The sequence below is a fragment of the Chiloscyllium plagiosum genome, chromosome 2, assembly GCF_004010195.1.
Source record: "Chiloscyllium plagiosum isolate BGI_BamShark_2017 chromosome 2, ASM401019v2, whole genome shotgun sequence".
Classification (NCBI taxonomy): Eukaryota; Metazoa; Chordata; class Chondrichthyes; order Orectolobiformes; family Hemiscylliidae; genus Chiloscyllium; species Chiloscyllium plagiosum.
In genome coordinates, this window is record NC_057711.1 from 39,059,476 (window position 1) to 39,071,563 (window position 12,088).

General features: G+C 39.5%; 1 protein-coding gene across 3 annotated transcripts in view; it reads left to right on the forward strand.

Annotated features, from left to right (window-relative positions):
- The window catches only part of msh3 (mutS homolog 3 (E. coli)), a 281,339-nt gene that overhangs the window by 71,883 nt on the left and 197,368 nt on the right, over window positions 1-12,088 (forward strand). For all 3 annotated transcript variants that reach the window (XM_043708210.1, XM_043708215.1, XM_043708223.1), the window contains exons 9-10: window positions 4,105-4,217; window positions 7,048-7,162. In XM_043708210.1, coding sequence (XP_043564145.1) covers window positions 4,105-4,217; window positions 7,048-7,162 — 228 coding nt within the window. The remainder of the gene's footprint in view (window positions 1-4,104; window positions 4,218-7,047; window positions 7,163-12,088) is intronic.

Sequence of the window (12,088 nt, forward strand, 5' to 3'; positions counted from 1 at the left end):
CATAATTAATTTGTAGGTCAAAGGAATTATAGACATAACATCCTAGGTCACTGATGTGTATAAGCAAACTCTTTGTGCTTTCCTCTTGCACCTTTTCAGTGTATTGTTACCATTTGGAAACAAATTTTGATTTGTGGCTCATAACTGAAAGAAATCATTCTGTCACCCCTCCATCTTTTTGGACTGATGTGTTCCAGTGCAACAAAAGAAAATATTTCTTATTGTGCAAGATAGCATATTTATGGTCTTTTATAATCTGGTGAAAATGTCTGCTATTTACTCTATCACTATAGAAACTGCAAACTGAAATAGTCTTGAACTGAATGATTTAAAACTGCATGTTTCTTTCACTAGTGTTTTGAAAAAGAGCAAGAGAAATGCAGTGCCCATCCCTAACTGGTAATACCCTGTACATTTGGGATATCTGTATTCACATGAGAAATGGGGCTTATTGTGAAGATACTGAATTAGTTTAAATGCAGGTTGTAGAATAAACATAGTGTTTGAAACAAAATAAATGAATTTACAAAATAAACAGAGACTAATGTGGTAGGATCTTATATCTATTACAGAGACCTAGTTACAAGGAAATTAAAGCTGGGAACTAACTGTTCAAGCGTATGTGACTTCTCAAAACAACAGTTAGGAAGGAAAGGGGGTGGGTAGCTTTGTTAGGATAGCAAGGAATGACCTTTGGTTGGAAGAATCTGTATGGGTGAAGGTAAGAAATAATGAAAGGAAGATATTGGGAGTGGCCCATAGGAATCCATAGGAATGGTACAAAGAATAAATCAGGAGATAATGAGGGCATGCAAAAATGGTAGTATATTAATGACAGGTGACTTTAATCTTCATGTACATTAGGAAAGATCAAGTTAGCGGAGGAAACAATGAAGAAGAATTCATAGAGTGTAGTTAGGATATACACAATGAGGCAGGTTTAATAAATTATCTCTGAATAAAATATCTCCTAGGAAAATGTGACCACGACATGACAGAATTTAGCATTCAATTTGTGAAGGAGAAAATTGGGTTGGAGGCAGTTAAAATGCTAAAGTTAAATAGGGGCAATTATGAAGGAATGAGAGGAGAACTGGCTGGAATGGACTGGGGCAAGAGTTTAACAGCAAAGAGAGTTGATGAGCAATGGCAGGCATTTAAGAAAATACGTCGTGACTTGCAGCAAAGATCTAGCCCTGTGAGCAAGAAGGATTCCAAGGAGAGAGTAAATCCACCATGGTTAAACAATGAAGTTAGTGATAGTATCAATTAAAACTGAAACGCACACAATTTGGTAAAGATTAGTGCTATACCAGAGGCATGGTGGCTCAGTGGTTAGCACCGCTGCCTCACAGCGCCAAGGACCCAGGTTTGATTCCAGCCTCGGACAGACTGCCTGTGTGGAGTTTGCGCATTCTCCCTGTGTTTGCGTGGGTTTACTCCGGGTGCTCCGGTTTCCTCCCACAGTCCAAAAATGTGCAGGTTAGGTGAATTGGCCCATAGTGTTCAGCTCGGACAGACTGCCTGTGTGGAGTTTGCGCATTCTCCCTGTGTTTGCATGGGTTTACTCCGGGTACTCCGGTTTCCTCCCACAGTCCAAAGATGTGCAGGTCAGGTGAATTGGCCCATAGTGTTCAGGGATTTGTAGATTAGGTGCATTAGTCTGGGGTAAATATAAAGTAGTAAGGGAATGGGTCTCGGTGGATCACTCATTAGAGAGTGGGTTCTACACTGTTGGGATTTTATGATTCTGTGAAAGGGTGGCTGTTACTAGCAGGACAGATATAAAACAGCTTCTCCTGCTCATATGCTGAGGCTTTGTTTTGTTTTGATTGTGATTGTTATTACCTACCCTCATGTGCCACGAATGTTTCCTGCCACTTTCCAACTCCAATCTGGACGTTATTTTGAAACAACAAAAGATAATCAAACAAGAGACAAAATAAACTGAGGGTAAATTAGCAAGTAATATAAAAATGGAGAGTGAGAGCTGCTTTAAATATTTGAAAAGGAAGAGAGAGGCAAAGTTAACATTTGCCCCTCAGAATATGAGACCAGGGATCTTGCAGGGGCTCATAATTATTGATAATATCTACTAATAACCCTGGATGAGGAAAGTGAATGTACTATCACCAAATTTATAGGTGACATGCAGATGACCCCAAAATAGGTAGAATGCGCTGCAGAGTGATACAGATTAAGCAAATGGGCAAACACTTGGTAGGTGGAATATAATATGAGGAAATTTGAGGATATATGCTTTGTTGAGAAGAATAGAGAAGCTGTATATTATTTAAATATCCAGTCCAGACTGTTCTGGTGGAACAGACTAGGTGGGGGGGTGAATGGCCTACTCCTGTTCCTATTTTCCTATTTCCTGCATGTTCCGAAGTTCTGTCTTGGTAATCTTGAGAATTGTTACAGTTTGCACATATCTGGGAAACTGATAACTGTTTCATCACTATTTTGACTTGAAGCTTACAGGTGGAGAATAGTTTTTGAGGGTTCAGAAGATGTGCCTTTCTTCTGAAGAGGACGCACCTTCCCCTACTTTCATAACTATATGTTTACATTTGTCAATATGGCGAGTCCTGAAATAACTCTACGAAGGCTGGTAAACTGTCGCCAAGTTCCCCTTTATTTACATGTGCATGACACTGACCCAGCTGGCTCCCAGGGTGAACATAACTCCTGACACTCCTGTTTATATCTGTCAGCCAGGACTCCCTGATTGAACCAGGTTAACAGCTCCAATCAGGGAACTCCTATTCTGAGGTCCACCTGGCTGACCTCGTTCCTATCACAATAAGCCTAGCTCACTTTCTGATCATTGGTACTCCATTTAACCTTGAATATGAATGATGGAGGAGCTCAGCAGTGAGAGTGCTGCTGAAGGTGAGAACATGTTGCTTTTTACCTCCTGTATTAAAGAAAGCAGAATGTTACATACACAATTGCTCCATCATTCATTTGTATTTGCGTGCTCATACATTCTGTAATATTCTGAAAATGCAACAATACAATTTTAATTTGAAATCATTTAGGTGCTCTGAAAACGGAGTTTTGTCAGTTTTCACTTGAAATGATCATTTTTAAAGTATAAACTTACTTGTGGTGTATTTACTTTAAAAGACTTGGCATACTGGAATATTAATAGTGAAATATGCAATATGACCAACAATAATAGTTGCTGCAGAAGAAGGATGGCTGTTACTAGCAGTACAGATAAAAAACAGCCTCTCCTGCTCATATGCTGAGGCTTTGTTTTGTTTGTGATTGTCATTACCTACCCTCATGTGCCACGAATGTTTCCTGCCACTTTCCAACTCCAATCTGGACATTATCCAGATCTTGCTGTATTGTTGATACAGATTACATATATCAAAGGAATTCTAAAATCCTCTGATTTGAGTTGCAGTTTGAAACTGACCAGTAGGTTCCAGTTTGCAAATTTTCCTCACCAAAAACACATTTTCAACTTTTAAATGACATTGTTTACCTTCATCAGCTGAACATTGTATTTTCTAAAAGATACGCCACAAATACAGCTGAGCTATAGCCTTTATCTTAACACGACAGCTTTAGAGTAGAACTTGAACCCAAAACTTTGTGGCTTAGGCATGAGAGTTTTACTTAGCCAAGGTAGTCATTTGAAATACAACCTTGAGATATGTTTTAAAGTTGCTGCTTGTCCGTATTTTCTGTATGAGTCATTCCATGCTGTAAAAAATGTGATGAATTCAGAGAGAGGCTGCTGTATTATATTGTGTTTGTAATAGGTTGTTGATTGCAAAAGTGCATTTTCATTTACAAACATTAATTTTTGAGTTGTCTTAGTTTTTCTGGGCTCCTCATGGAGTGTTGAAAAATGTGGTGCTGGAGAATCCTGCTCCTCGGATGCTGGCTGGCCTGCTGTGTTTTTCCAGCACCACATTTTTCAACTCTGGTCTCCAGCACCTGCAGTCCTCACTTGCTCCTCATGGAGTGTTCCCAACTTGAAACAAAGCTGGTACATCGTCAGTATTTAAACAATGTGTTTTCCACTGTGCAGATTTGCTAGTGTACAAAAGCGCATAATTGATTATCCTTTACATTTTCTTACAGTTTACGTGATGACCGAATTCGTGTAGAGAGGATGGATAGTATTCATTTTGAATATAGTCATGCTTTCCAGGTGACCTCTGACTTCTATGCAAGTGGTACATCTGATGTTTCAGGTACTGTATATTACATTAAATTATAAAGAAAGCCATTATTAAGGATTCACTGTTGTTGACAATTGTGTTAAACAGTACCTGTGCAATGTCCTATACAGTAGATTGATATTTCAACATGCAGGATCTCTAAACAGACATGAATTTGCAAACTAAGATTTTTTTTAACTGGCCTATTGTCATTGAGAGATCCTTTAGCAATAGTGAACACAGGACTTGCAAGTTTATTTCCACAGAATACTTAGCAATAACAATTTGTATTATGTTTAATGTGATAAAGCATCCCAAGGTGCTTCAGAGAGGCCTTATCGAGCAAAATCTAACAATGAAACACCTAAAAGGATATTTGAACATGTGACCAACAAAGGTAAGCTTTAAAGAAATATCATAAAAAGAGAGTTAGAGGAAGATAGGCTTTGGGATGGAATTCCAGAGTTTAGGACTTAGACTGTCGAAGGCTGCAAATGGTGAAGCAAGAAAATTGTTGTGTACAAGAGGTAATAATTTGTTGTGTGTAGATATCTAAGGGTATTTGAACTGTAGAACATCAGTGAGTGTAGCCAAGAGCAAGGTCATGGAGGAAGTTGAAAATAAGTGCAAGAATTTTAAAATAAAGTGTTTGCTGGAATGGGAGCTAATGTAGGTCAGTGAGTAGATGGGTAATGGGTGAACAGAACTTGGTGAATCAGCTGAGTTTGCAATCTGCCTGATCACCTTGAATGTTTTGAATTCTCCCTCCATAACATTTAAGTAGTAGCTTCTAAAGTCCATTCAGTGTCAGAACTTAAGCTTGTCAGAACAGTTGGATACGCAGGATATAATTTTGTTATTCAAATTTTGTGTGACAGTTAATATGTTTCTCTTTGGACTTTTGTTTCTAGATTCCAAGAAAATGTTTAATAATCTACTTGCTTCAGTTTTTCAAATCTTGACATTTCTTCTTAAATCACATCATCACTATATTTTTATTAGTAGCATTTTGCTCCTTGTAGTTGTAGTTCAATAAATATTATTCTATCTCTCAATAAAGAACAGTGGGGCAAATTTATGTAGGTGAGAGCTAACCCACTTATTTGGAGGGACATTTAATATAGAGTTTTCTTGTGTTATAGGTTTTGAAACTGTATGAGCTGCAGACAAATTATTCCACTCCTGTAAATATTTCTGTGAAATCAATATAAAAACAGTATGGTAGATTTTTGGCATTGAAAAATTTAATGCTTTTTGGCTATTAAATTTGTTGACATGAAGTACATAGGAACGTTTTAAAGGAGTTATAAATATTTACGTGACATGAAGTCAGAGACCTGGCCTTTTGTTCTGGATTCAGGTAGTGGTCAATGATTTAAGATTCAGACTGAAATGACTCCACAGAGGCTGGTATCCCATCACCAAGTCACCATTTATTTACATGTGGAGAGTCCTTGACATTGACCCAGGTCCCTCAGAGCTAGCTCTGAGTGTACAGAACCTCTGACACTCCTGTTTAAATCAGTCAGCTAAGGCTTCCTGAGTGGACCAGATTAACAGCTCCAATCAGGGAAGTAATATTCTGAGGTCCACCTGACTGACATCATTCCAGCCACTACACAGCCCACATGTTTTCTTTTGGAATTCTGTTGCTGACAGGGCTGGATTGTTGAGCTATGCAGATTGTCGCTAGGTTCAAATGAATTGGATTTTGACTAAAAATTGATCTATGCTTTTTCAACTGAATGTGATCTTATATTGATTTAAGTTACAGAAGGGAAAATGTTGTTGTAAATTGGAATAAATATTATGGCTATGCCTGTGAGAAGCACTTTGGAATGTTTTTCCATGTTAAAGATGCTATCCAAATGCAAACAGTTTTTTACTGAAAGGCTTATGTATAAAAAAATAGCAAAACAAGTTTGAATTGCTGAAGTCTGTGGATGGGTAGTCTTGGGGAATATTAGTTGACAACAGTAGATAATCTTCCTCCCAGAAGGCTCCGTGGAGCATCTAAGTACATAAAGAGCTCAATGACGTGTGGGACAAATAGGGATAATGGGATGAATGTTCTCTTCCCATGATATGCTCTGTTGTGTGTATTCAAGTATCATTCAGAGAATAAATTGGTTACTAACGCCCAATTCTATAACTTCTGATGCTACACGCTCATTTTCCTCCAAGGGAACAATACGAACTAACGTTTTGAGATCCTTGCTATGTCATAAACATATGCTAATGGTGGTGGAGGGGAAGGGGTAGATCAGATTATTGTTCTGGATATTTAATCATCACTCTGTTCAGGGATTTTATCACAGACCTCTGAGCATGTTGGACTTGAACCTAAGCCTCCTGACTCAGACATAGAGACACTACCACTCTGCCCCCCCCCCTCCATAATTTGGTCAGTCAGTTTTTCTCTTTACTCAAAGCAAATGTTTCAAAATGAATTGAAGCTGGGAGATGAGTGGAGTTTTTTTTAATTTTTACTGTATTTCTGAAGAAGTAATAATGAAGATTCCCTGTTAATTCCCAGGGTTTCTCGATCTGTCTTGGTAGCTTTTGCCAAGTTTGACTTTACAGTGCCCACTCTGCCCCCCTCCATAATTTGGTCAGTCAGTTTTTCTCTTTTCTCAAAGCAAATGTTTCAAAATGAATTGAAGCTGGGAGATGAGTGGAGTTTTTTTTATTTTTACTGTATTTCTGAAGAAGTAATAATGAAGATTCCCTGTTAATTCCCAGGGTTTCTCGATCTGTCTTGGTAGCTTTTGCCAAGTTTGACTTTACAGTGCTGCTGTGACTGGAAATTCATGTGTTGTTTTATGCTGTTGTATGGGAGAAATTATTTTCTTTTGTTTTGTAGAATCACAAAAGTTGTCCATAATATTAAATTTGGAGATGCCAGTCGTCTCATGTTTGGCAGCTGTCATCAGATACCTATCTGAATTCAGATTGGAGAAGGTCCTACATAATTTGAGGTGAGCTTGGAAAATCATTGGACACGTGTTTTCATTTCTTTTCAGCTTCACAACAACACTTGAGCTTATTGCAATTCGATCATGTTTGTAGTTTATCCAGGACAATTAAGGATGAGCAATAAATAATGGTCTAGCCAGCAGCACCCACATCCCATGAATGAATTTTAAAAAAAGTCAAGGACAAAATTCCCTAATGACTTGCTCATTAAGTACACTAATTGTTATATTTACCCATTCAGACTCATAGATGTTTACGATACAGCGAGAGGCCATTAACCCTATTGTATTCACACTGGTCTACAAAAATCTGACTACACTCATCCCATTTTCCAGCTCTTTGCCATTGCCTCCAATTCTCTGGGCCATGCAATTAAATGTATAAGTACTGCTTTGATCTCCTGGGGGATTTCTGACTCAATAACCCTTTCAGGGAATGAGTTACAGATTCCCCTCATCTCAGTGAGAAAACCCTCCTGAACTCCCCTCTAAGTCTTCTATCTCTCACCTTCAATGTTTGCCTCTTGATTATTGACCCTTGCACTGATGGAAAAAGTGTCTTCCTATCCACCCTAGAGAGAGTTCAGAGGAGATTCGCTAGGATGTTGCCTGGGCTGTAATGAGGAGAGACTAAATAGGCCATATAGTTTTCCTTAGCCTTCTCTGCTCTAAGGAGTGGGGGAGAAAGCTAATTGAGGTGTACAAAATTATGAGGGACATAAATAGGGTACATCGGAAGAAGCTACTCCTCTTAGTTATGGGGTCAATAACCAGGGCACATTGTATTATGGTAAGGGGTAGGAGGTTTAGTGAGGGCTTAAGGTGGACTCTCTTCACCAAGGGAGTCTCTGGAATTCACTGCCTGATAGGTGGTAGAAGCAGGAACCATTGTAACATTTAAGAAGCATTTAGATGAGCACTTGAAATGCCATAGCATGCAAGGCTACAGGCTAAGTGCTGAAAGTGGAACTAAAATAGATTGACCAGTGCTCGGCATAATGGGCTGATTGGCCTTTTTCTGTACAGTAAAACACTCTGTCTCTCACAATCTTCTAGATCTCTATCAGGTCCCCTCATAACCTTTCATAACCTTTGTTGGTCCAAGAGAGAGAACCCCAGCCTTTGCAATCATTCCTCATAGCTCGAACTCTGCAGCCCGGTAGCATCCACGTTAACCTCCTCGGCACCCTCGCTGGTCCAATCACATTCTTCCTATGATGTGGTAATCAGAACTGTACAAAGTATTCCAGATAACCCATAACCAGCACTTTGTATAGTTCCAGCATAATGTCCCTGCTCTTGTATTCTATGCTTTGGCTAATAATTCCATGTTTTCCTCGCATACTGTTCAGCAAAGCCCCAGATTTGATCCAGGACTGAAATGAGTCAGATGATGGTTGGGTTAGTTGCAATTGATTTCTGCACTCGTGAGATGAGGCGTAGGAAAATCCACCAGGGCTAGCACTTTTGTTCATTGTCCAGTGATTCACGATGAAATGTGTGATTGAGTACCGGTTACGGACAAGGTTAGGCTTAAGAACACTGACTTTCTAACCCATGAAGAAGTTTTATTTGGCCACTTGAGAGAGGCTATGGACAGAGGCTGTCAGCCATGTAATGTTGCTCGCCACCCATTTGCAAGGGACACATTCTCACCCTCAGAAGGTCGAGCCTTACCATTCAGTTATTTTACTTTTTTCTCTAATAAAGAATCTGAATGTGTGTAAGTTGCTACAAAGTTGTAATATTAGTGTTTCAGTGTATGGCTTTGCTTGTATGATTTGTAAGTTTTACTCTGCTGCTAATACATAATTGAATACTTCATTCAAATAGTGGCAACTGAACCCTTGCCTTGTTTATTAACTAGTGTTATTTAATATCAGCTGTAAAAACAAAATTAATTGGATTTTGAATCAATATGTAATGGAATACAATCAAATCCTTGTTCTCTTGTCAAAAATGATCAAATACTTACTCTTCAGCAATGCAAATAAAACCACAAATTATGAACTTGAAATAAAAAAGTGGATTTGAATTCAGCAGCTTTGAATATTGATCACTATGGTGTAGCAGTTTCTTAAATGTAGGTGATGAAGACATTAAAAAAGCTCTAAGCCAAGTAATTATTCTGCCTGATTATTAATGACCTGTGACGTTTTACCACATTAAAAATTCAATATTAGCCTAAATGATTTTCAGATTTTGTTTTTGTCCCTAAGTGAATATATCTTTCCTGCAAAAGCATGCAGATGACTGGGATTAGCAGGAATCTCAATGATTGCGAATGGATTTGGTAATTAATTGTTGTCCTGGGCATGTGTATTGTTAAAATCACCCATCATTATTGCTGTACACATCCGACAGACCCCTGGTATTTATGGTATTCTTTGTTACGGGACTATACCCATACAGATTACAGAGTCATTGGGCTTTTACAGCACGAGAGGAGGCCCTTTGGTCCATTGTGTCCATGTTGGTCATCAAACATCCATGTATTCCCATCCCACTTCCCAGCACTTAGCTCATAACCACATATGCTATGGCATTTCAAGTGCCCATAAAAAGAGTTCTTAAATGTCTTGAGGGTTTTCTGCTCCACCACCCTTTCAGGAAGTGAGTTCCTTATGCCCAAAACCCTCTGACTTAAAAAAAAAAGTTTCCTTAAATCCCCTCTAAATTTTCTCCTTGCCTTGAAACTATGACAAAACTAGAAATTGCTGGAAAAACTCAGCAGGTCTGCCAGTATCTGTGGAGAGAAAACAGAATTAACATTTCAAGCCCAGTGACCCTCCTTCAGAACTAAATGCTGATCCTGGACTGGTCCCGAAACACTAACTTTGCAGGTGGCCTAGAGGATTATAGAAATTGCAGAAGATTCCTTATAAAGGAAATTGTGTTCTGTTGTCCTTAAAGTACTAATAAAATGCTTTGAATTTTCCTTAATCTGTTTTTCTTCATGTCCCCTCTTTGCTCACTGAATTCCTTCTTTAAGCAACACCCTGCACTTTCTACGGCATCGAACCTTCAGTGTCTGCCATAAGCTTTCTTTTCTTTTTTATCCAATCCAGTATTTACCTTGACATCCAGGTTTCTTTGTGCTTATTGGTTCACCTTTATGGGAATATGTTGGCCCTGCACTCTCGCTATTACCCTCATGAATATTTCTCATTGCTCTGATGAGGGGGTTCCTGTACCTTCTTGATCCCATACCTACCTCATTTGCAGCTGCATCCTCCTGAAACTGATCATGGAACAAGTCAGAAGACCCTAACCTAAGGAACGTGATTGCCTTCTGGACAAAAGTCTGAATCTTAGATATTTTTTGGCTCAGTTTGAGTCATAGAATCATAGAGGTGTACAGCACGGAAACAGACCCTTTGGTTCGATTTGTGCAGCCGACCAGATATCCCAACCCAATCTAGTCCCACCTGCCAGCACTTGGCCCATATCTCTCCAAAACAGCCTCAGCCTATTCAACCTCTCCCTTTAGCTCAAATCCTCCAACCCTGACAACGTTCTTGCAAATCTTTTCTGAACCCTATCAAGTTTCACGACATCCTTCCGATAGGAAGGAGACCAGAATTGCATGCAGTATTCCAACAGTGGCCTAACCAATGTCCTGTACAGCCGCAACATGATCTCCCAACTCCTATACTCAAAACTCTGACCAATAAAAGAAAGCATACCAAATGCCGCCTTCACTATCCTATCTACCTGCGACTCCACTTTCAAGGAGCTATGAACCTGCACTCCAAGGTCTCTTTGTTCAGCAACACTTCCTAGGACCTTACCATTAAGTGTACAAGTCCTGCTAAGATTTGCTTTCCCAAAATGCAGCACCTCACATTTATCTAAATGAGACTCCATCTGCCATTTCTCAGCCCATTGGCCGATCTGATGAAGATCCCGTTGTAATCTGAGGTAACCTCCTTCGCTGTCTACTACACCTCCAATTTTGGGGTCATCTGCAAACTTACTAACATCCAAATTATTTATATAAATGATGAAAAGTAGTGGACCCAGCAGCGTTTCTTGTGGCACTCCACTGGTCACAGGCCTCCAGTCTGAAAAACAACCCTCCACCACCACCACCCTCTGTCTTTCACCTTCAAGCCAGTTCTGTATCCAAATGGCTAGTTCTCCATGTATTTTAAGATCTAATCTTGCTCACCATGAGGAACCTTGTTGAATGTCTTACTGAAGTCCATATACACATCTACTGCTCTGCCCTTATCAATCCTCTTTGTTACTTCTTCAAAAAAACCTCAATCAAGTTTGTGAGACATGATTTCCCACGCACAAAGCCATGTTGCCTGTCCCTAATCAGTCCTTGCCTTTCCAAATACATGTACATCCTGTCCTTCAGGATTCTCTCCAACAACATGCCCACCATCGACGTCAGGCCCGCTGAGCTATAGTTCCGTAGTTTGTCCTTACCACCTTTCTTAAACAGTCGCACCCCGTTAGCCAACCTCCAGTCATTTGACACCTCATCTGTGACTATTGGTGATACAAATATCTCAGTAAGAGGCCCAACAATCACTTCCCTAGCTTCCCGCAGGGTACACCTGATCAGGTCCTGGGGATTTATCCAGTTTTATGCATTTCAAGATATCCAACACTTCTTCCTCTGTAATATGGACATTTTTCAAGGTGTCACCATCTATTTCCCTACATTCTATATCTTCCATGTCCTTCATGCTGCATGTTTTTGCATAGACTTCCCCATGAGGCTTGGTGGGTTTTTTCAACCTATTTTAACAAACTCCCCTTATTGACTACTTCCATCACTCCTATAACATGCCTTGTGTTGGATTTCAGCCCTGTCTTACCACTTATTATTCAGTGGTACCCCAGAATTCACTGCATCTGTGCCATTTTTAAATGGCACTTGTGCATCAGGACAAGTTGTGTCAGGCTGTAGCTGTC